The 25,997-nt window shown below is 41.5% G+C and overlaps 1 protein-coding gene and 1 pseudogene across 1 annotated transcript; both read left to right on the top strand.

Annotated features, from left to right (window-relative positions):
* The first annotated feature begins 4,157 nt into the window (after positions 1-4,157).
* LOC129627686 (olfactory receptor 1009-like) lies at positions 4,158-25,332 on the top strand. The gene is given in 6 exon segments (XM_055547154.1): positions 4,158-8,332; positions 18,864-18,940; positions 19,451-19,653; positions 23,651-23,834; positions 24,201-24,735; positions 24,738-25,332. Coding segments are annotated over 2 exon segments (942 nt in total). The 5' UTR covers positions 4,158-8,332; positions 18,864-18,940; positions 19,451-19,653; positions 23,651-23,834; positions 24,201-24,215; the 3' UTR covers positions 25,160-25,332.
* Positions 19,001-21,562, top strand: LOC129627687 (olfactory receptor 1002-like; annotated as a pseudogene).
* Positions 25,333-25,997: the final 665 nt, after the last annotated feature.

The following is a 25,997-nucleotide window of genomic DNA, read 5'->3' as shown; positions in this document are numbered from 1 at the left end:
GGCACAGGCAACCAAGAAAAGGAACCCCCTCGTGAAGGCTCACCTCCCACAGCTCCCGAGTTGCCTGGTGCTCCTTCCTCATACCCAAACGTGCCTCCATATCCGGGAGCACCTCCTCCACAAAAGCCAGGTCGAGTATGTCCCTTAATTGAAACTGGAGGAAAATTCGGACCAACCCTGGTCCATAAGCCCTTCTCCCTCTTAGAACTAAGGCAGATCAAACAAGACCTGGGAAGCTATACAGATGACCCAGGCAAATATATAGATACATTCCAACATATTACCTTGGCCTTTGACTTGACGTGGAAAGACATCATGGTCATATTTAGCCAAACTTTATCTGATCCTGAACATACCAGAGTCTTAAAGGAAGCCCAGAGGTATGCAACAGGGCTCCACATGTCCAGTGACAGATACCCAGTAGGGGAAACTGCAGTCCCCTCCTCTGATCCTAATTGAAATTATAATGACCCTGAGCACATCTGGGAAAGAGATAATTTTCTAATCTGTGTGAAGGCAGGACTGAAAGCAGCCCAACAAAAAGTAATTAGCTATGCCCGGGTCTCAGCAATAACTCAGGAGCCCAATGAGAACCCCATTGCCTTTCTAGAGAGGCTAAAAGAGACACTCCAAAAGTTTACCAATCTGGACTTAGACTCTTATGAGGGATGGGTGATTTTAAAGGACAAATTCCTGTCCCAATGTACATCAGATATCAGAATTAAGTTACAGCAGCTACAACAGCAGGACCCTGCTGCCTCTTTAGATGAGATGGTCCAGACAGCCACCAATACCTTTTATAACAGAAAACCAGAGAAGGAGGCCAAGGCCCAGGAGAAGGAGAGAAAGAAAGACAAGGCATGCCCAGATGCTGGCCGCCCTCCAGAGAAGCCCTATGGCAAACCCCAAGTCCTTGAGGGACAAGGCACGAGACAGATGCCTGATCTGTAGACAGATGTGACATTGGGCCAAAGAGTGTCCAAACCGTGACAAGTCTCCTAGAACGGCTTGCCACAAATGCCATCAACTGGGACATTGGGCGGCACTCTGCCCTCGGGACCCAAGAGACTCAAGGTCAAGCGCCAAGCCTACCTCACGATGGTTCAAGAGGACTGAAGCAGCCCACTCCAGCCAGCCCACCTGTCACAGATAACCATCACGGGGCTAGAGCTAAGGGTGCAACTGGATGTGGCAGGTAGGTCCGAGAATTTCTTGGTTGACACAGGGGCTACCTACTCTGTCTTGATCTCCTAATCTGGAGGCTTCTCTTCCCAAACCTGTACCATTTTGGGTGCTACAGGAAAAGCAACTACTAAAAGATTCACCCAAGCACTTCTTTATTGCTGGGATGGGCAAATATTTTCCCACCAGTTTCTGGTGGTCCCTGAGTGTCCTACCCCCTTATTGGGAAGAAATATACTCACTAAACTGGGGACCACCCTTGTGATGGGAAGTTTTTCAGCCCCTAGAGCTCTACAGCTCCTGGTTACTACTGAAGAACCCATTACACCTTCAATAGAGAGGGACCAAAAACTATGGGAAGACAAATTTAGCCCCCAGGTGTGGGACCAGGGGATTCCTGGATGAGCCCACCAAGCTGAACCAGTCATCATTGTCCTCCGAGATCCCACTCGGTTTCCTAACCAGAAACAATATCCTCTCAAAAGAGAGGCTCGGGAGGGACTACAGCCTTTAATAAATAAATTCCTTGCTTGTGGGCTATTGGTCCCCACCAGTTCGCCATGTAACACCCCAATCCTCAGTAAAGAAAAAAGATGGAACCTGGCGAATGGTTCAAGATCTCCGGATTATAAACGAAGCTGTAGTCCCCCTCCATCCCACAGTACCCAATCCCTATGTAATCTTGGGTGAAATCCTACCCAGTGCCAAGTGATTTACAGTCTTGGATCTCAAAGGTGCATTTTTTTGCATACCACTGGCTAAAGAATCCCAATACCTTTTTGCCTTTGAGTGGGAAGCTCCAGGAGAAAAACACCAACAGATGACTTGGACAGTATTACCTCAGGGGTTCAGAGATAGCCCCCACCTGTTTGGACAGGCCCTTAGCCAGGACCTCCTAGATCTGGACCTGGGACCTAATGGGAAAATTTTACAACACATAGATGACCTACTAATCTGCTCTCCAGATGAGAAAAGTGCCCAAGAACATGCAATTCAGGTTCTAAACTAATTGGCAGAAAGGGGATATAAAGTCTTCTGTGCTAAGGCACAGATGGTCAATACAAAGGTCACTTACCTGGGAGTTCAGATTACACATGGGTCCAGGAGGCTGTCCTCTGATCGGGTACAAGGAATTCTCCAGTTGCCCTCCCCCACGACTCGAAAACAATTGCGAGCTTTCCTGGGGCTACCTGGTTATTGTAGAATCTGGATACCCAATTATGGTCTAATTGCCCACCCTTTATATGAAAGCTTAAAGGGACGAGATGATTCAATCCCACTGATGTGGGGAACTCCTCAAAAGAAGGCAGAGGCTACACTAAAACAGGCCTTAACTCAGGCACCTGCCTTGAGGTTGCCAGACCCAGAAAAAGCATTCCAACTTTATGTCCATGAAAGAGAGGGAATAGCCTTGGGAGTGTTAACTCAAAGGTTGGGATCTGAGCCCCAGCCTGTAGCTCACTTATCCAAGAGGCTCGATCCAACTGCCCAAGACTGGCCCCCCTGCCTTCGAAATCTTGCAGCTATTGCAATCATGATAGAAGATGCTTTAAAACTCTCCTTTGGGGACAAACTAACTATTTTTACCAGCCACCAAGTAAAACAACTCCTAAATGGGAGAGGCCATTTATGGATGTCTGATCAAAGAATCCTCAGATACCAAGTAATGCTGATGGAAAATCCAGGCCTCACTATATCCCCTTGTGAGGTTCTTAACCCAGCCACCCTCCTACCTACCCCCAGGGGTCTCTCCCCTTTCACTCTTGTCTAGAAACCTTGAACCACTGGACAAAATCCCGAGAGGGATTGTCAGAATCCTCTGACCAATCCTGAGGAAATCTGGTACACTGATGGAAGCAGCTTTGTCTTGGATGGAAAAAGAAGAGCCGGGTATGCAGTAGTCTCCAATTTTGAGACCATAGAGGCTAAGCCTCTGCCACCAGGTACTTCAGCCCAATTAGCTGAGCTCATAGCCCTGACTCGAGCTTTAGAGGTGGGAAAAGGAAAAAGAATAGCCATTTACACTGACTCCAAGTATGCCTTTCTGGTGCTACATGCACATGCAGCTGTTTGGAAAGAAAGGGGCCACTTGGCCACCCAAGGGTCCCCAATCAAATATGGTGATCAAATTCTTCGACTCTTGGAGGCAGTCCATCTGCCTACTGAGATTTCAGCCTCCCACTGTAAAGGACACCAAAAAGGGAACACAGAAGTGGCAAGAGGGAACCAAGCAGCTGATCAGGCAGCTAGGAGAGCAGCATTACAGAACCATGACCTAATAGGGATTGCCACCTTAGTTCCACAGACTAATTTGCCAGAAACTCCTTCATATACTGAAGGTGAAATTCTTAAAGCTAAGAGCGAGGGCTTTCAAGAAGATCATATGGGGTGGTTCCAAAAGGAGGGACTCCTTTTTCTGCCTGGAAACCTCCAATGGAAGTTGGTTAACTCCTTACATGCCACTACTCATTTAGGAGAAAAGGCCCTCCAAAGATTACTAGAAAGGTCCTTCAGAGGAACAGGCCTCCAAACAACTATAAGACAGGTGGTCTCCTCTTGTCTCACTTGCCAATTAAACAACCCGCAAGGAGCTCAAAGACCCCAGCTGGCCCAGCCCATCCAACGATGTGGGGCCTACCCAGGAGAGGACTGGCAGATGGACTTCACCCAGATGCCAGTTTCTCAAGGGTATAAATACCTATTAGTTCACAGGATGGATTGAAGGCTTTCCCACCCGGACCGAGAAGGCTGAGGAGGTAGTTAAAAAACTGCTCCATGAAATCATTCCAAGATTTGGTCTGCCTAGGTCATTACAAAGTGACAATGGGACACCATTTACTTCTAAGGTCACCCAAGGGGTCTCGAAAGCATTGGGCATTACTTATTATCTCCATTGTGCCTGGAGGCCTCAATCTTCAGGAAAAGTAGAAAGAGCCAATCAATTCTTAAAATCAGCGATAAAAAAGATAACCCAGGAGACCTCACTGGGATGGAAGGAAGCTTTACCAATAGCTCTCCTCCGTACCGGCATTGCCCCTAAGGAACAGGTTGGTCTTAGTCCTTATGAGATGCTATATGGGAGACCTTTTTTTTTATGTCAAGGATCTCTTCCTAGATCCAGAGGTTCAGACCCTCCAGTCTTATACCATAGCCATTGGGCAATTCCAACAGGATATACGCTTGTGGGGTATGAACCAGGACCCAAAAGATTCTAAAGAGTCACCACTATATGCTCCAGGAACTCAAGTCCTAATTAAAGTCTGGAAAGATGGGTCCCCAAAGGCTCAACTCCAGCCCTCATGGAAGGGCCCCTACCCTGTAATACTTTCTACCCCCACAGCAGTCAAGGTACCAGGACATGACTCCTGGATTCACTACTCATGAGTCAAGCCATGGAAGAAAACAGAAGAGGACACTCAATACACCTGTGAGCCCCTGGGAGATCTCAGATACCTATTCAGAACTACCAATGAGTGCCATTCTAATGAACACACCCAAAATCTGGTTTCTGGGGATAAGATTTCTCAGGATAACTCTAAGGAGTCAACACAGCTTGACAGAGATTGTACTCCAAGACAGACAGGAGATAGATCTTCTGATCCCTGAATAAGGAGGGACTTGAGCTATCCTGGTAATGTGAATTTAAAATTGACTAATGTCCCTTGTTATGCTATATTGATGATGCTTATGATTATTCCATGTACTGTCAATTGTCTAACCTGTTTTGTCTCTGCCAAGGTCAACCAGCTACAACATGCAGTGCCAGTTCAACAAAGATATAAAACTACAGCTGACCACGGAAAATATCACACACCCTTGGACATTGCTATAAGGACTCTGAGGATTGAGACTAGCAAGAGGGGGAGGCCCAATACCCCTCGCCATCCCAGTTCAGCAGGAAGTAGCCAGAAAGACCTCAACGCCCCTATTCCCAAAGAATTGGGCCTCCCATCTCTTGAGGGGGGAATGTTAGGTAGGTAGAATAGGGAAAAGGAGTCCAAAATGGCGGTGGCTTAAAGACAAGGAAGGTCAAAGGAAGGTCCGAGGACCAGAGTGAAGACTCCAGGCAGAACAAACAGCACTCCTGGCTAAGCCCAATTTGCATAGGGCAGGCCCAGGTGGAGGAAAAAACATATAAAAGGAGGAGCCAAAGCACTTTCTCTTGGACTCTCTCTCCCGTGTGCGTGCACTCTTTTCTCTCTCTCTCTCTCTCACTCTCCTGCTATCTTCTAAATAAAATAGAGCTGTAACACTGATTTGCCTAAGAGCTGTAGCACAGTTTGTCCAAGACCCAAGAGCTGTGATGTGCCGAGGGCTTTAATGTCTGTCACTCCAAATCTTTGTTGTGACGAGACAAAGAACCGAGGAACATGCACTCGCATGACATAAACAAGCAGCAAGTGAAAAGTGAAAGTGAAGTTGCTCCATCGACTCCGACTGTAGTCTACCAGGCTCCTTTATCCATGGGATTTTACAGGCAAGGGTACTGGAGTGAGTTGCCATTTCCTTCTCCAGGGGAACTTCCTGTCCCAGGGATCGAACCCAGATCTCCTTCATTGCAGGAAGATGGTTTACTAACTGAGCCACCAGGGAAACCAGAGAAAGTAGAGCCGAGTCAGTATTTAATTCTAAATCCCTTTGGTTCCAGCCTTGTGCTGATCCCCTCTGCTGGGAGCAGGAGCTCCGCCCATGGCAAAGGTCATGAGGAAGGAGGCTCGGCATATGCAAAGGCGGGATCGAGCCTCAGGAGTCCCCCTGGAAATTCTCGAGCATCTACCCCCAAAACCAGAGTCTGCCTACTTTCTGCTCTCACCTACACCTCTGACTTTATGGGGGGCTGTCCCCCACTACCTCTCTCTGAAAAAAGAGTTAACTTACAGCTCCAGTTAATAAAGTTCCTGGGTGTGATAGTGTTTCAACCTACAAACTCCTTTGGAAGTCCTTTAGCCTGCCTGAATAGGTTTTTCTGGCCACATGTGATTGTTCAGAGCCTCCCAACTGTGAGAGGCATGAGATGTTCTAAACTGTCTAAATACAGATTCCTTTGAGCAGTTAAAAGATTGATTAGAAATTGTATTGGTGAAAGGCTTTTCACTTGTTGGGCCAATGTTTGCTGCTAAGTTTCCATATCCCTTACCTGCTGTGTCCCTGGCAGTGTATTGATTAATATACTCGGTGTAAGTAGTAGCTTTAAAGTTTGTAACCTTGGACCCTTGAGTTAATTCTTTTTCTTGTTGTAGCCCACCATACCTTTGCCCTATAGGAATGCAACTTTATCGAATGCTTTTGGAGGATGGCACCTGACTAATTACCTTTAGAGAAAAATAAGTTTTCTGAAGAAAGGGTCTTAAAATGTTAACAGGCCTCCGGGCCAGAAGATGATGTAAATCACCTAAATTTTGCATATGATAAGTTTGCAGGAAGAAAGCCTGGCTTACTGCATGACTCTACCCCTTCCCCCATTATCCTCTATGCATAACTTAAGGTATAAAAACTACTTTGGAAAATAAAGTGCGGGCCTTGTTCACCGAAACTTGGTCTCCCCATGTCGTTCTTTCTCTCACCTTCTGGCTGAATTATTCAGCCTCTTTTCTCCACTAAATTTTCTCACTGAGCTATCCTTATTTAACCACTCTTTATATCTTTAATTAACATTTAAATAAGTTGTTGTTTCCTGATCACCGATGCCATCTCCCCTTCAAAACCCCTGACTCCACCGGGGCTGGACCCCGGCACCCCTCCACTATACTATCTGCCACAGACAGTGACATTTGAACTGAGATTCCTTCTTTTTTTTCATAACACTTCTTGCTCCCTGTGGTGGTATATGTTTAAATGTTGCAGTGACTGAATGCGTGTATGTGTGCTAAGTCGCTCAGTCATATCTGATTATTTGAGACCCATGGACTGTAGCCTGCCAGGCTTCTCTGTCCATGGGATTCTCCAGGCAAGAATACTGGAGTGGATTGCTAATTCCTTCTCCAGAGGATCTTCCCAACCCAGGAATCGAACCCTGGTCTCCTGTGTCACAGGCAGATTCTTTACCATTTGAGCTATACAGGGAATGGCTAAAGTGTTTATTAAAAAGAAAAACCAGATTTGGCCTAAGAAGGTCACCAAATATTAAAAAGACTAAAAACAGATAAATCCTGTATCATTTCTGGTTCTCAATATCTTAATTTGTAAAATGAGGGTAATAGACAATGCCATCTAAATGACTGCCTTCTCTAAAGTTCTATGATTCTATATAATATATCCAAGTTTCTATGAATGCCATCTTGTAAAATTTAGCTTTATTGAAATATAGTTGATTTACAATGTTGCATTAATTTCTATTGTACAGCAAAGTGAATGAGCTATACACACATATATGTATGTATATATAGTTTTTCAGTTTTTTCCCTATAGAGGCCATAGCAGAGTATTGAGTAGAGTTCCCTATGATGTACAGTAGGTCCTTATTAGTTAACTATTTTATATATGGTAGTGTGTATTTGTCAACACCAGTCTCAAAATTTATCCCTCCCCCCATTCCCCATTGATAACCTGAATGCTATCTTTTCATATACTGACTGAAAGAAAGAGCTTCCCAGCAATGTTATGCTCCAAGTTTCTAGTTTTTCCTTCTAGGGATGTGGTCTCCCTATATAATCCTTCAGGATATTACCTGGAAGGTTTTTCAACTCAGTAATTTATCATGCTAATACAAATCTGTTAAAAAAGATTGATGATAAAAAAAATGGAATGATATTTTAACACTTTATAAACAGTACACTGAAGACCTTGATGAAAATTGTGAGGGAGAAAGCATCACATGTGGTTTTCACAGAAATGAAGAGCACCTGGCACATTGTAAATTCTCAGGAGAAAATGTTAAATGGGTGAGTGAATAAACATGCAGTTACTTTGCTGCTGCTGCTGCTGCTAAGTCGCTTCAGTTGTGTCCAACTCTGTGTGACCCCATAGACGGCAGCCCACCAGGCTCCCCCGTCCCTGGGATTCTCCAGGCAAGAACACTGGAGTGGGTTGCCATTTCCTTCTCCAATGCATGAAAGTGAAAAGTGAAACTGAAGTCGCTCAGTCGTGTCTGACTCTTAGCGACCCCATGGACTGCAGCCTACCAGGCTTCTCCATCCATGGGATTTTCCAGGTAAGAGTACTGGAGTGGGGTGCCATTGCGTTCTCCAACAGTTGCTTTAAGTCATAATTATAATATCTTCTTAACAAACTAGAAAGAGAGATGGTTTAGAGAAATACTTCTATTCCAGTTCTCCCTGGATCAGTTTCTTTCATCATTCTGCTCATTGATGTCTTTTCACCATAAGTTGATTTAAGATTCACATCACTCATCATTGGAATGTTCACTCACCTTATAGGATTATTGATTTTTAGTCTCTCTGTTCGCTTTTAGCTTCCAGTCTAGCTTCCCTCATGGCTCAGAGAGTAAAGAGTCTGCCTGCAATGTGAGAGACCCAGGTTCGATTCCTGGGTCAAGAAGACCCCTTGCAAAGGGAAACAGCAACTGACTCCTGTATTCTTGCCTGGAAAATCCCACAGGTGGAGGAGCCTGGCAGGCTACAGTCCATGGGGTTGCAAAGAGTCCAACAGGACTGAGCGACTTCACTTTCACTACATATACTCCTGACAATTCTTTATTCTACTCCTTTAGCTATGAAAGTGAAGGTCACTCAGTCGTGTCCCCATGGACTATACAGTCCATGGAATTCTCCAGGCCTTAACACTGAAGTGGGGAGCCTTTCCCTTCTCCAGCGGATCTTCCCAACCCAGGGATTGAACCCAGGTCTCCCACATTGCAGGCGGATTCTTTACCAGCTGAGCCACAAGGGACTAAGGTTGTTATAAATGGCTTACTCTTGTTACATGAGATTTTTGAGACTAAGAATGCTTTCTTTTTCTTTTACTTTTCAAAATATCAGCATGGCCATAGTCCTCCCCAAACAACATTTTATTCTTTTCTCCACTTCCTTTGCTCCTTCCTGCTCCTCTCCCTTCCCTTTCCATACTTTTCTTTCTCATGAGATCTTGTATGAGAGATTTTGGAGACTGCCTTGATTTTAGAGGAAATGTATTACATCTAAGTTGAATCCTCCTCAAATAGATGAAAACATTAACTCTATTTCCTTCTTTAATGTTTAACCATCTAGCATTTTCTTATAGTGGATTTTTTTTTTTGTCATTTTATTTCCACTGAGTGGGGTCCATGATGAGGGGATACTATAGCAGACACCTGAATAAAGTGAAGGAGAAAACTGTGCAGATGTAAGTTAGAGATGCACTGTAAACAGAAGGAAGAGAGAGTAAGTTTGTGAGGCAGCATTTTGCTTTACTTGTTGCAAGAGTAGAAAGTATCTGAGGGTACTGGTGACAGGAGAATCTAGGACTTCGTAGTAATCTACTTCATTGGGCTCTTGTGAGATTATATATGAGTTAATTACCTTAATCTCTTTGAAGGATGCCTAGTTCAGTTCAGTCACTAAGTCATGTGCAGCTCTTTGCGAGCCCACAGACTACAGCATGTCAGGCCTCCCTGTCCATCACCAACTCCCAGGGTTTACTCAAACTCATGTCCACTGCATCGTGTCCACTGCATCATGTCCACTGCATCAGTGATGCCATCCAACCATCTCATCCTCTGTTGTCCCCTTCTCCTCTTGCCCTCAATCTTTCCTAACATCAGGGTCCTTTCCAATGAGTCAGCTCTTCACATCAGGTGGCCAAAGTATTGGAGTTTCAGCTTCAACATCAATTCTTCCAATGAACATGCAGGACTGGTTGGATCTCCTTGCAGTCCAAGGGATTCTCAAGAGTCTTCTCCAACACCACAGTTCAAAAGCATCAATTCTTCGGTGCTGAACTTTATTGATAGCCCAACTCTCACATCCATACATGACTACCGGAAAAACCACAGCTTTGACTAGATGGACCTTTGTTGGCAAAGTAATGTCTCTGCTTTTTAATATGCTATCTGCTGCTGCTGCTAAGTCGCTTCAGTCATGTCCGACTCTGTGCAACCCCATAGATGGCAGCCCACCAGGCTTACCCATCCCTGGGATTCTCCAGGCAAGAACACTGGAGTGGGTTGCCATTTCCTCCTCCAATGCATGAAAGTGAAAAGTGAAAGTGAAGTTGCTCAGTCGTGTCCGACTCCTAACGACCCCATGGACTACAGCCTACCAGGTTCCTCCATCCATGGGATTTTCCAGGCAAGAGTATTGGAGTGGGGTGCCATTGCCTTTTCCAAATATGCTGTCTAGGTTGGTCAAAACTTTTCTCCCAAGGAGCAATCATCTTTTAATTTCATGGCTGCAATCACCATCAGCAGTGATTTTGGAGACCTCAAAAAGAACGTCTATCATTGTTTCTATTGTTTCCCCAACTATTTGCCACGAAGTGATGGGACCAGATGCCATGATCTTAGATTTTTGAATGTTGAGTTTCAAGCCAACTTTTTCACTCTCCTCTTTCACTTTCACTGAGAGGCTCTTTAGTTCTTCACTTTCTGCCATAAGGGTGGTGTCATTTGCATTTCTGAGGTTATTGATATTTCTCCCCGCAATCTTGATTCCAGCTTGTGCTTCATCCAGCCCAACATTTCTCTTGATTTACTCTGCATATAAATTAAATAAACAGGGTGAGAATTTATGGCCTTGACAGACTCTTTCCTGATTTGGAACCAGTCTGTTGTTCCATGTCCAGTTCTAACTGTTGCTTCCTGACATGCATACCAGTTTCTCAGGAGGCAGGTCAGGTAGTCTGGTATTCCCATCTCTTTAAGAATTTTTCACAGTTTATTGTGATCCACAAGGTCAAAGGCTTTGGCATAGTCAACAAAGCTGAAGTAGATGTTTTTCTGGAATTCTATGCTTTTTTGATGATCCAAGAGATATTGGCAATTTGATCTCTGGTTCCCCTGCCTTTTCTAAATCCAGCTTGAACATATGGAAGTTCACAGTTCACGTATGGTTGAAGCCTGGCTTGGAGAATTTTGAGCACTACTTTATTAGCATCTGAGATGACTGCAATTGTACTGTAGTTTGAGCATTCTTTGGCATTGCCTTTCTTTGGGGTTGGAATGAAAACTGACCTTTTCAAGTCCTGTGGCCACTGCTGAGTTTTCCAAATTTGCTTGCATATTGAGTGTAGCACTTTCACAGCATCATCTTTTAGGATTTGAAATAGCTCAACTGGAATTCTATCACCTCCACTATTTTTGTTTGTAGTGATGCTTCCTAAGGCCCACTTAACTTCACATTCCAGGATATCTGGCTCTAGGTAAGTGATCACACCATCATGATTATCTGAGTCATGAAGATCTTTTTTTTGTACAGTTCTGTGTATTCTTGCCACCCCTTCTTAATATCTTCTGTTTCTGTTAGGTCCATACTTTTTAGGTCCTCTATTGTGCCCATCTTTGCATGAAATGTTCCCTTGGTATCTTGAATTTTCTTGAAGAGATCTCTGCTGCTGCTGCTGCTGCTAAGTCGCTTCAGTCGTGTCCAACTCTGTGTGACCCCATAGACAGCAGCCCACCAGGCTCGCCCGTCCCTGGGATTCTCCAGGCAAGAACACTGGAGTGGGTTGCCATTTCCTTTTCCAATGCAGGAAAGTGAAAAGTGAAAGTGAAGTTGCTCAGTCTTGTCTGACTCCTAGCGACCCCATGGACTGCAGCCTACCAGGCTCCTCCATCCATGAGATTTTCCAGGCAAGAGTACTGGAGTGGGTTGCCATTGCCTTCTCCATGAAGAGATCTCTAGCCTTCCCCATTCTATTGTTTTCCTCTATTTCTTTGCATCGATCACTGAAGAAAGCTTTCTTATCACTCCTTGCTATTCTTTGGAACTCTGCATTCAAATGGGTGTATCTTTCCTTTTCTCCTTTGCCTTTCACTTCTCTTTTCACAGGGACTTCCCTGGTGGCTCAGATGGTAAAAGTATCTGCTTACAATGTTGGAGACCTGGGTTTGATCCCTGGGTTGGAAAGATCCCCTGGAGAAGGAAATGGCAGCCCACTCCAGTATTGTTGCCTGGAAAATCCCATGGACAGAGGAGCCTGGCGGGCTGCAGTCCATGGGATCGCAAAGGGTCGGACACGACTGAGCAACTTCATTTTCATTTTCTCTTTTCACAGCTATTTGTAAGGCCTCCTCAGACAACCATCTTGCCTTTTTGCATTTCTTTTTCTTAAGGATGTTCTTGATCCCTGCCTCCTATACAATGTCATGAACTTCCATCCATAGTTCTTCAGGCACTCTGTCTATCAGATATAATCCCTTAAACCTATTTCTCACTTTCACTGTATAATCATAAGGGATTTGATTTAGGTCATACCTGAATGGTCTAGAGGTTTTCTCTACTTTCTTCAATTTAAGTCTGGATTTGGCAATAATGAATTCATGATCTGAGCCAGAGTCAGCTTCTGGTCTTGTTTTTGCTGACTGTATAGAACTTCTCCATCTTTGGCTGCAAAGAATATAATGAGTCTGATTTTTGGTATAAAGCATTTGGTGATGTCCATGTGTAGAGTCTCCTCTTTTGTTGCTGGAAGAGGGTGTTTGTTACGACCAGTGTATCCTCTTGAGGGATGCCTAGTATGCATCTCTAATGACAAGATGAATGACCTGGGGTGACGTTTATGTGAATAGATATTATCTGTTTTCTGTAATACCTTGAAAGATTCTTCATTTCTTAGAGTAAGAATTTTTTACTCTAAATGTTAAAATGCTTTGAAGTTTGAGTCCAATATTTTTCTTGTTTTTGAAATTTTAATATATACAGCATGTACTGATTTTGTCTTTCAAAGATGTTGTCCAAATTTTAGCACTCCACTGCTGCATAGATACCATCAGTCCACCTTATTTTTACTTACCTATACCTTAATCATACTGTTCACGGGGTTCTCAAGGCAAGAATACTGAAGTGGTTTGCCATTCCTTCTCCAGTGGACCACATTCTGTCAGATCTCTCCACCATGACCAGTCTGTCTTGGGTGGCCCCACGGGCATGGCTTAGTTTCACTGAGTTAGACAAGGCTGTGGTCTGTGTGATCAGATTGGCTAGTTTTCTGTGATTATGGTTTCAGTGTGTCTGCCCTCTGATGCCCTCTTGCAACACCTACCGTCTTACTTGGGTTTCTCTTACCTTGGATGTGAGGCATCTCTTCATGGCTGCTCCAGCAAAGCACAGCCACTGCTCCTTACCTTGGATGAGTCACCCATCCTGACTTTGAATGTGGAGTAGCTCCTCTTGGTCCTCCTGCACCCGTACAGCCGCCACTCCTTGGACGTGAGGTTGCTCCTCTCGTCCACCACCCCTGTCCTCGGATGTGGAGTAACTCCTCTTGGCCACTGCCCCAGATAATCATGATGGTGAGAAACCTATATGCAGTTCAGGAAGCAACAGTTAGAACTGGACATGGAACAACAGACCGGTTCCAAATAGGAAAAGGAGTACGTCAAGACTGCATATTGTCACCCTGCTTATTTAACTTATATGCAGAGTACATCATGAGAAACGCTGGGCTGAAAGAAGCACAAGATGGAATCAAGATTGCCGGGAGAAATATCAATAACCTCAGATATGCAGATGACACCACCCTTATGGCAGAAAGTGAAGAGGAACTAAAAAGCATCTTGATGAAAGTGAAAGAGGAGAGTGAAAAAGTTGGCTTAAAGTTCAACATTCAGAAAACAAAGATCATGGCATCTGGTCCCATCACTTCATGGGGAATAGATGGGGAAACAGTGGAAACAGTGTCAGACTTTATTTTTTTTGGACTCCAAAATCACTGCTGATGGTAATTGCAGCCATGAAATTCAAAGATGCTTACTCCTTGGAAGAAAGTGAACAACCTATACAGCATATTCAAAAGCAGAGACATTACTTTGTCAACAAAGGTCCATCTAGTCAAGGCTATGGTTTTTCCAGTGGTCATGTATGGATGTGAGAGTTGGACTGTGAAGAAAGCTGAGCACCAAAGAATTGATGCTTTTGAATTGTGGTGTTGGAGAAGACTCTTGAGAGTCCCTTGGACTGCACGGAGGTCCAACTGGTCCATCTTAAAGGACACCAGTCCTGGGTGTTCGTTGAAAGGACTGATGCTAAAGCTGAAACTCCAGTATTGTGGCCACCTCATGTGAAGAGTTGACTCATTGGAAAAGACCCTGATGCTGGGAGGGATTGCAAGTAGGAGCAGAAGGGGACGACAGAGGATGAGATGGCTGGATGGCATCAGCTAGTCGATGGACATGAGTTTGAGTGAACTCTGGGAGTTGGTGATGGACAGGGAGGCCTGGCGTGCTGCGATTCATGGGGTTGCAGAGTCAGAGACGACTGAGTGCCTGAACTGAACTGAACTGAATACCTTAATCACCTTTTGAGATTGCTTATGTCCAGGAGACTATTTCCAAAACTTTTGTTGCAATGATCCCACCCTTTTAGTTTAGCTCACGAACCAGTTTTGGGGTCCTTAGTGCTGCTGTGGACTCAGACTCCCCTTCTAATTGTAATCTCTCTGAAGCAGGACTTTAGCTTACACTCTCAAACTGCACAATGTCAAGGGCTGGTGATAATTATGTGGTAGTTGAAGGTTCAGAGTTGGAATTTCAAAGAGGCAGATGGTCCCAAATGGAGGTGTAGTTTTACTTTGTGCAAGTACATTTGATTCAAAGTCCCAAAATTATTTTCTCATAAAATAACTTTAATTTCTTCCCTATAGGCCTGATCTCCTGAGCTACCATTTCCTTGTGGGAGTTATTGCTAATTTACACAACAGCTCTCTAGAAAATCCTCTGGTGAGGGTTGTGCAGAATTGAGTCAATGAATTCACTAAAGTACCATTAAGAAGGTCCAAAAATCAAGATGGTATCAGAATATTATCTATCCTCCTAGTCAACATGAAGAAGCTGAGAGAAAAATGGCATGTCTACATTTGTAGAGTAATTCATTTTCATATAAGGGAATGTTAATTTCATAATTAATTTTGACATAACTAGTTTTGGTCATGTCTGTTTTTAATTTATTTTTAATTGAAAGATAATTGCTTTACAATGTTCTGTTGGCTTCGGTCATACATCAACACGAATCAGCCACAGGTATACATATGTCCCCTCCCTTTTGAACCCTCCTCTCACCTCCCTCCCCATCCCACCCCTCTAGGTTGTCACAGTAGGGCATTTTTTCTTTTCCTTTTTAGGAAATTTCCCAAATTGCCATCAGGAAGCCAGACGTGGAAGATGAGTTTAGAAGCTTAGGAAAGCATTATCTTTAAGCTTATTCTGAGGGATAATTTGGTAGAAATAGAACGTTTCGTCTTTGTCTTTTGGTTTAAATGACCTAACTTGAATGTACATTTTGTTTGAATTTTGTATTTGGCATAGAGATGCTGAATGTGCTTGAAGACATATGGGCTCATAGAATGTTAGAATGATGAGACCTTGGTTGGTTTCTCTGGGTCTTAATTTCTTCACATTACATATACTGGAATATTATATGTAGAAAACAAACCTATGAATCAGCTAACTTACATCTTATGCTACTCATATCCAAAGATCATGAGTTTTCTGAACTGGAAAATTTTATCTGGGCAAGGCTGGGAAAAATAAAGTGATATGCATTTTGACCATCAAAAACTGTTGTTTTCACATAATAATTTGAGTTGGTTGAGATCACAGAGAAGCGTATTCTAGTTACATCTTCATAGATTTTTTTTATCACCTTAATTTATTTTGACACTTAAAATGCTTAGTTTCCATCTTTGAGTGAGAGCAAACATAAGTATAAATGACCTGAAATGAATTCTGTGTTTACAAAGAAACATGTCACTACTTAGGTATGATTTTTTGACTAATCTGAAATTCCACCCCTCCAGGCCTTTTCTTTTCTGAGCTCCATTGCCTGTGAGACCACAGGAGATCTGTTGCTTTTATTTCATTAATTTCCTGTTAAGTAAAATCCTTTTCAAGGTGTCTTACCAGGGAACACTGGCATTCATTTTCTGTCAACACATCTGCTGCACACACTGCACTTAATATTTCTGTGTGATTGTGTTGCATCACCGCCATTATTTCCATGTCCAAAATGCATACCTCCCTTCTCCAGTTTTTCTTTTTCTTTTTGGTGCTATACTCACTTCCCCTTCTTCTAACTTTCTATTCATTTTTTTTCTAAAACCTTTTTATTTTTAAATAAATATTCACAGGAAGCTTTAAAGATAGTAGAGAGAGGTCTCATGTACCTTTCCCTCAGTTTTACCCCAGTTTACTACTATGCTAAGTCACTTCAGTTGTGTCCGACTCTGTGCGAACCCACAGACGGCAGCCCACCAGGCTCCCCCATCTCTGGGATTCTCCAGGCAGGAACACTGGAGTGGGTTGCCATTTCCTTCTCCAATGCATGAAAGTGAAAAGTGAAAGTGAAGCTGCTCAGTCATGTCAGACTCTTAGCGACCCCATGGACTGCAGTCTATGAAGCTCCGCCCATGGGATTTTCCAGGCAAGAGTACTGGAGTGGGTTGCCATTGTCTTCTCCCGTTTACTACTATAGTACAATACAAAAACCAGGAAATTGACATTGGTATGTTATGTGTATAATTCTGTATTGTTTTAGTACTCAATGTAGATTTATTTAACCACCAGCACAATCAGGATACAAAACTATTCCATCTCCACAAAGATCTCCTGTATGTTATCCTTTTATAGTAACACCACCACCCTCCTTCCCAACATTCTTTTTTTTTTAATTTAATTTTTATTTTTTTAAAATTTAAATTTATTTATTTTAATTGGAGGCTAATTACTTTACAATATTTTATTGGTTTTGCCATATATCAACATGAATCCACCACGGGTGTACACGTGTTCCCCATCCTGAGCCCCCTCCCACCTCCCTCCCCATACCATCCCTCTGGGTCATCCCAGTGCACCAGCCCCAAGCATCCTGTATCATGCATCGAACCTGGACAGGCAATTCATTTCTTACATGATATTATACATGTTTCAATGCCATTCTCCCAAATCATCCCACCCTCTCCCTTTCCCACAGAGTCCAAAAGCCTGTTCTATACATCTGTGTGTCTGTTGCTGTCTCGCATACAAAGCTGTGGTACATATATACAATGGAGTATTACTCAGCCATTAAAAAGAATACATTTGAATCAGTTCTAATGAGGTGGATGAAACTGGAGCCTACTATACAGAGTGAAGTAAGCCAGAAAGAAAAACACCAATAGAGTATACTGCTACTGCTACTGCTAAGTCACTTCAGTCGTGTCCGACTCTGTGCGACCCCATAGACAGCAGCCCACCAGGCTCCCCCGTCCCTGGGATTCTCCAGGCAAGAACACTGGAGTGGGTTGCCATTTCCTTCTCCAATGCATGAAAGTGAAAAGTGAAAGTGAAGTCGCTCAGTCGTATCAGACTCTTAGCGACCCCATGGATTGTAGCCTACAAGGCTCCTCCATCCATGGGATTTTCCAGGCAAGAGTACTGGAGTGGGGTGCCATTGCCTTCTCCGCCAATACAGTATACTAACACATATATATGGAATTTAGAAAGACGGTAACCTTCCCAACATTCTTAATCCCAGGCAATCTCTTCTCCATCTCTAAAATTCTGCCATCTGAGAATGTTTTATAAATGGAATCATAGAGTACATGGCCTTTTCAGATTTTTTTTTTTTATCAACTCCGCTATTGACACTCAGCCAGATTGTTGCATGTATCATATTTTGCTCCTTTTTATTACTGAATAGTATTCTGTGGTATGTATATACCACAGTTTGCTCAATTATTTTTGTTATTTCAAGTGTTTGGCCATTATGAATAATGCTTCTATGAATACAGTTGTCCAGGTTTTTCTGTCAGCAGAGGTTTTTAGGGGGATAAATGCCTAGGTGTGTCATTTTCATGCTTAAGATATTATTTTTCTCTCCAAGATTCTGATAAGTCACAATTGATTTCAGCACCTATTAAATGTTTAAGAACTCGTCTCTCTAATGGGCTGAAAAGAGAATGGAGTTTGATAAAGTAATCAGCATGTGCATTAATAATATGAGGAATACAGGTGTTTTGGAGAAGGCATCACAGAGTAGACACTGCTGAGGACTTTGAACTCTGTTCGAAAGCCAACTTCATTTGTCTGAGTTTGCGTTCCTTCTTAGACTTCAAAAGTAATCTTTTAGACAACACACTGACAATTTTTTCCAGAATCTGAAGAAATTAGCAAGGAAATTATATTTCTTACAGCCTTTATCTAAGGTGAGAGTGAGAACTATCAGCCTGAATTCATCAAATGCACATGATACCTTATCTGTGAAACATGTCTTAAAATATCCTTGGTTCAAAGGCAGGGATTTTTAGAAATGTCATCTGGCACAGTTAGAGGAATTGCTTTAGATAATCTCCAAAAGCTACTTCTACACCTAAAAATCTATGATTCTCTTCAAAAATTTCTGTTTTAATCAAGAAGAAATTGAGGTTTAGTGACTTAATATCATGCAAACAATAAGTGGATGGATGACCACTCAGAGGTAGAAGTCAGGAATGTTGTCTTTCGATCTACCCTGTAAATGTAAAAAAGATAAAAGATTCATTCATTTTTAAAATGAGGAAACCCAATTATGAATTGACTTATGAATTATGAATTATGAAAGATCTCTCTCTTTCAGAGAAATGGATTATGGAAAATGAAACTCTGGTGACTGAGTTTGTTCCCATGGGCTTGACAAATCGTCTCCAGCTCCAGGTTGTTTTTTGTGTGTTATTTCTCCTGGTCTATGTTGCCACTTTTCTGGGAAACTTGGGGATGATCACTCTCATTTGGATGGATTCTTGACTGCACAGCCCCATGAACTTTTTTCTCAGCCACTTGTCCTTTGTGGACATCTATTCCTCTTCTGTCATTGGTCCCAAGATGTTAACTGACATCTTTGTGGAGAAAAAAGTCATCTCTTTCTTCGATTGTGCTGCCCAGATCTGTTTTTTTTTTTTTTTTTTGGTCAGTGTATAGTGACTGAGTGTTTTCTCCTGGCTTCCATGGCATATGACTGGCATATGGCCATCTGTAAGCCCCTGTTGTAGACACTAATTATGTCTCAGCAAGTCTGTGGGCAGCTGGTGGTAGCTCCTTCTATAGAGGGCCTTATAAGCACCATGATCCACACAACTTTCACCTTTTGACTGCCTTACTGTGGTCCAAAAATCACCAATCACTTCTTCTGTGACCTTCTTCCTGTTCTCTCCCCGGCATGTGCAGATACATGGGTCAATGAAGTTTTACTTCTCTCTTGGCTGGAGCTCCAGGAGTACTCAGTGGCCGGATCATTTTGGTCTCCTACATTTAGTTGTCATCACTGTCCTGAGGATCCGTCTGCTGACAGGAGGTGGAAAGCCTTCTCCACCTGCTCTTCACACCTGAGTGCTGTCTCCATCCTTTATGGGACACTCTTCTTCATCTATGTACGTTCAAGTTCCAGTTTCTCCATGGATATTAATAAAGTGGTTTTTGTGTTCTACACAAAAACCTGATTCCCATGTTGAACCCACTTATCTATAGCCTGAGAAACAAGGAAGTAAAAGAATCATTCAGAAAAGAAGTTTCTTATGGGTAAATAAACTGGAACACCATTTATACTACAGATTGAGAGTAATCTGAATGCAAGATGTAACCACATGGGCTGGGTATAGAGAATCTTTATTTTATGTTGAGATTTTGGGTCATTGACAAGTCATACAATGTCTTGGGTTATACTTTTCTCACTTTGTTTTTCTCATTTCTGATTCAGTAGGGATGGATTTTTAGAACTTTTAAACTTAAAAGAGTAGATTATTGAATCCCAAGACTTAAAAATATTCTTATTCATATAAAAAATTTTATGACTAGGATATCAGAAGTTCTTTGTTAAGTCCTGAGTAAATGTTGTAATCATAGCAGTGACTTAGCAGTACTTTCGTTTTCCTTACAGTGTGTTGAGATCTCTTGTTGTCTGTAATCTTGACCTTGACTCTTTAAACATAGACTGTTAAAAAATGTATTAAGGTCAAAAGCTTAAAGCTTTCAATTATAAGATAAATATGTTCTGGGGCTGTAAAATATAGCACAGTTTCTATAGCTAACAACACTGTATTTTATATTTGTAAGTTGCTGAGAGAGGAGATTTTTTAAAATTTTATTTTATTATTTAACTTTACAATATTGTATTGGTTTTGCCATATATGAACATGAATCCACCACAGGTATACATGTGTTCCCCATCCTGAACCTTCCTCCCTCCTCCCTCCCCGTATCATCCCTCTGGGTCATCCCAGTGCACCAGCCCCAGGCATCCAGTATCGTGCATCAAACCTGGACTGGCGACTCGTTTCATACATGATATTATACATGTTTCAATGCCATTCTCCCAAATCATCCCATCCTCTCCCTCTCCCACAGAGTCCAAAAGACTGTTCCTTTAATCATTCTCATCATGAGAAATGAAATTTAGAACTCTGTTAGGTGATTGATAAGCTAATTGGGGTAATCATTTTGCAATATACACAAATATTGAATCATTATTGTGTATACCTTGGACTAATAAAATATTATGTTAATTATATATCAATAAACCTGAAGAAAGTGAGATATTCAGAAACATGTAACCATAGCACTCTCTAATATTACCTTCATGTTTAGCATAGATTTATTCCCAAGGCCTTTTATATCCTCTATACTCTTTAGTCATAGTAATAACTTATTGGGATTTTGCTGCTGTAATCATATGCTTTGTGCATATGAAGTACAGAATGCCTCCATGTTCTTTAATAAAGTATTAGCTATTATTGTTATTATTTATTGATCTTTGTGACATAGGCAGGATATTAGTTCTATATTTACAGATAATGCACCAACAGCCATGAAGAGTCAATGCATTATCTGTGACTTCATAATTCGGTCTCATACTTTTATTTTCTCCAGTTACAATATTCCTTCAGCCGTATTTTTGTGTTCTATTTTCTGGAACATGGCAACAAATGCAAAAAATGGGGGAATAAATGATGTTTTTGTACTAGTATAAGACTTATTGAGATCTACACTTTGTCATCCTTAAAGACTTTCTTTAAAATGTATTTAAACTTTAATTTAAAAAATTAAAGAACAACAAAAATGCATTTAATTTTAGTTCAGTAACTTTGAAGGATAAAAGTAGTTAGTAATACCCTAGAATTTTTGTTTTATGTATTTTTCATCATGTTTTCTGCCAGTTTTGGTGACTATGTTGGTTAATTACACGGCAGTATATGTTAGAACTGGACATGGAACAACAGACTGGTTCCAAATAGGAAAAGGAGTACATCAAGGCTGTATATTGTCACCTTGCTCATTTAACTTATATGCAGAGTACATCATGAGAAACGCTGGGCTGGAAGAAGCACAAGCTGGATCAAGATTGCCAGGAGAAATATCAATAACCTCAGATATGCAGATGACACCACCTTTATGGCAGAAAGTGAAGAGGAACTAAAAAAATCTTGATGAAGGTGATAGAGGAGAGTGAAAAAGTTGGCTTAAAGCTCAACATTCAGAAAACAAAGATCATGGCATCTGGTCCCATCACTTCATGGGGAATAGATAGGGAAACAGTGGAAACAGTGTCAGACTTTATTTTTTTGGGCTCCCAAATCACTGCAGATGGTGACTGCAGCCATGAAATTAAAAGACGCTTACTCCTTGGAAGGAAAGTTATGACCAACCTAGATAGCATTGAAAATCAGAGACATTACTTTGCCAACAAAGGTCCGTCTAGTCAAGGGTATGGTTTTTCCAGGGGTCATGTATGGATGTGAGAGTTGGATTGTGAAGAAAGCTGAGCACCGAAGAATTGATGCTTTTGAAGTGTGGTGTTGGAGAAGACTCTTGAGAATCCCTTGGACTGCAAGGAGATCCAATCAGTCCATTCTAAAGGACATCAGCCCTGGGTGTTCTTTGGAAGGAATGATGCTAAAGTTGAAACTCCAGTACTTTGGCCACCTGATGTGAAGAGCTGACTCATTGGAAAAGACTCTGATGCTGGGAGGGACTGGGGGCAGGAGGAGGAGGGGACGACAGAGGATGAGATGGCTGGATGGCATCACTGACTCAAAGGACGTGAGTTTGAGTGAACTCTGGGAGTTGATGATGGACAGGGAGGCCTGGCGTGCTGCGATTCATGGGGTAGCAAAGAATCGGACACAACTGAGCTACTGAACTGAACTGACTGATACTGAGGTGAGAAAAGATTTGAAAAAATGGTATTGGATCCATGGGATCTGCATGGGAAAAAAGTGATCATTTACTCTTACCTCACAGCACATACTAAGGTCATCTCAAGATGATTTGGAATACAATTATGTAAAGTTTAAAAATAAAATAAAATTAAAAAAAAAAGAATGACACAAAAAATAAATAAATAAATAAAATAAAATAAAATTAAATTAAAAAAAATAAAATTATAGCAAGACATATATTTCTAAAAAAAAAAAGTGTGTTGAGTGTTGAATAAATGGAATAAAATGATCTATTATGATAGCAAAAAAAAAAAAAAGATGATTTGGAGATCAAAATGTGAAAGGCAAGGGATTAAAACATTTAGAAAATAATACGGGAGAGGATCTCTGTGATATGTGGTTGCAAATTAAAAAAAAATAAGCTACAAAAATACTAAACATGAAGGAAAATATTGATTCCCTAAACCACATTAAAATTGAGACCATAGGCTTGCCTTTAAGAGCATAAACATGTAAGACACACCAAGGAAAGATGTATTTACAGTGAATATAGCTGGGTATACCTGAAATACATGAATAATTACCATATATTTTTTAAACAAGTCAGGCAATCTAGTGAAAAAATGTGGGCCAACACTTGAATAACTATTGGTTATGTAAATGTCCTGTAAATATTGCAAAGTTGCTCAATCTCACTAGAAATCGGCAATGGCTGGTAAAGCTCCAATGCAGCATTAGATTTGCCTTTGTCAGTGAAACATCTCTCAATTTCTCATGGAAAAACCTGTATATACAGTAGAAATTCTTCACACATTTTGATTTTCAGTGATTTTTTTTTTGTCCGTATTGGAAAAAGACACTAATTAAAATGATCACAATGTCAAATAAGGTATCCTGTGGAAAATTCTCTATTATAATGAACTTTAGATAAACAGTTCCAGAAATTGTGTCATCATTACTCTGAAGTTTACTCTGTAAATACCTAAAGAAGGAGGTAAGAAAAGGAGTCAAACACAGAAAACAAATATTTTGATCCCAGAGGATTTTTAAAAGCATTTAGAGGCAGCAATACGTTTTAATTTACTTTCCTTTTAATAAAATTCCCAAGGTATGGCATACTTTAGGGAAACAAATTCTCCCAGAACAAAAAATGATGTAATTACTTCTTAAAACCTTAATTCACGTGGAGATTTTTTTTTTTTTTTTTTTTCAGAGTGGAATCTTCCTATTTCCTTGGGGGAAAATCTAAGAATACAACCAAGTGACTGCTAGACAGTCGGACTTCCTCTCTGTGCAAAGGCACAGGTCTGGGTGGGAAGATGAAATGTGTGCTGAAAAAAGAGCACAGTTTGTACTCCAATGTTAATTCTCTAAAGAAGAAAGGAACTCACTGCCATGTAAGTTTAACTCACTTTTTAAACCTATTTCTGCTTCTCTATATCTTCAAAAGTTCAATATGAGTTAACTGGATTTATGGGAAAATAAGATTGACCAACATTTAAAATATTTTATAGGTTTTCTAATGTCGAACAAACTCTTAGTTAAACCCTAATTTTCTCTCTAAAACGTTTAAGCCATATTGCTCTTTAGAACTGTATTTGCTTTGCTGGCATTTTATTCTAGCTTTTGTATGCCAAGGTTCCCAAACTGAAAACCTGCAATTTCTTTTCTTATGGATAATGTTATGCTTCTAAGTAATTTAAAGCTTTGTGCACGATAAATTTCTTGTTTTTTTTTTTTTTTTTTTTTTTTCCTCGCTCTAGTGACTGAGCTAACCAATGGCTGGTGAAAACTATACAAGGATCACAGAGTTTATTTTCACAGGCTTTAAGTACCATCCGCACGTGCACGGCTTCCTCTTCTTGCTCTTCCTTCTTTTTTACCTTGTCACCATGACAGGAAACCTGGGCATGATTATCCTCATCCGGATGGATTCCCGCCTGCACACACCGATGTACTTTTTTCTCAGTCACCTGTCCTTTGCGGATGTCTGCTTTTCATCCGTGGTTGGCCCCAAGATGCTGAGAGACTTCTTCGCTGAAGGGAAAGCCATTTCTTTCCTGGGCTGCGCCTTGCAGCAGTGGTCCTTTGGGTTCTTTGTGGCCATCGGGTGCCTTCTCCTGGCGTCCATGGCTTATGACCGCTATGTGGCCATCTGTAACCCATTGCTGTATTCCGTCATCAAGTCCCACAGACTCTGCATACAGCTGGTGGTCGGACCCTACGCTGTTGGATTTCTGAACACCATGACCCACACAACAGCTGCTTTCCGACTTCCCTTTTGTGGTTCCAACATTATCATCACTTCTTCTGTGACATGTCCCCGCTTCTATCTCTGGTATGTGCTGACACGCGGATCAATAAATTGCTAGTTTTCATCGTGGCTGGAGCTGTACTGGTCGTCAGCAGCCTGACTATATTAATCTCCTATTGTTACATCCTCATCTCTATCCTGAGCATCCACTCTGCTCATGGGAGGCACAGGGCCTTTTCCACGTGCTCTTCCCATCTCACAGCTGTCTCCATCTTGTATGGGACTCTCTTCTTTACCTACGTGAGGCCGGGCGCAGTTTTTTCTCTGGATCTCAATAAAGTGGTGGCAGTGTTCTACACAGCAGTGATTCCCATGTTGAATCCTCTCATCTACAGCTTGAGAAATAAAGAAGTGAAAGCTGCTATGTGCAGGACCATCGCCAGGAGAAAGTTTTGCCTCAAAAGTTAAATTTCCATCTAAAACAGAAAATAGATTAAAAAGTAAAGCTTCCAGACATGGCTAGACTATCTGACCATCATCTAAAGATGCTAAAAAATTTGAAGAATTTGGGAGATGCTATCCTTCCATTCTTCTACATGATTTTTAAAGATTCCCTCAAAATGACCTTATTTTCTAAACTGTTATAAACCCAATTTTAATTTATTTTTTACATTTTTTAAAATTAAATTTATTTATTTTAATTAGAGGCTGATTACTTTACAATATTACTTGAAAACAAGAGGGTCAAAGTTTATTAAAATTTGTTGTACCTTCAGTACCATGAGATGCGCTATTTCACATTCTTAATGAAAGATTCCCCTCTGCTTTTTTATTCATCTCCTATTTAACAGGGTCTCAGTGAATACAGTGAAGTGAAAGTGATAATCACTCAGTCGTGTCTGACTCTGTGACCCCATCGACTGTAGCCCCCCCAGGCTCCTCTGTCCATGGAATTCTCCAGGCAAGAGTACTGAGCTGGGTGGTCATTCCCTTCTCCAGAGGAACTTCCTGGCCCAGAGATTGAATCTGCATCTCCGGCATTTCAGACAGATTCCTTACAGTCTGAGCCACCAGGGAAGCCCACTTTCTGCTATATTGCCCCTATATTGAATATAGGGTGTGTTCAAATAAAGTGTAGGCAAGGTTCTTAGTGAAGTAACATTGTTATAGTTCTTTTTCAAGGTGGTGTTAAACGTTGCCACGAGGTGGCAGCATCAGCTTATCAATCACAATAAAAGCGTGTTCACATTTCCTTCATTATTTTTTAAGATTTTTTTTTTTTTTTTGGATATGGATCATTTTTAAA

This window comes from Bubalus kerabau, chromosome 15 (assembly GCF_029407905.1).
Source record: "Bubalus kerabau isolate K-KA32 ecotype Philippines breed swamp buffalo chromosome 15, PCC_UOA_SB_1v2, whole genome shotgun sequence".
Taxonomy (NCBI): domain Eukaryota; kingdom Metazoa; phylum Chordata; class Mammalia; order Artiodactyla; family Bovidae; genus Bubalus; species Bubalus kerabau.
This window is presented reverse-complemented; position numbering and strand designations above follow the sequence as displayed.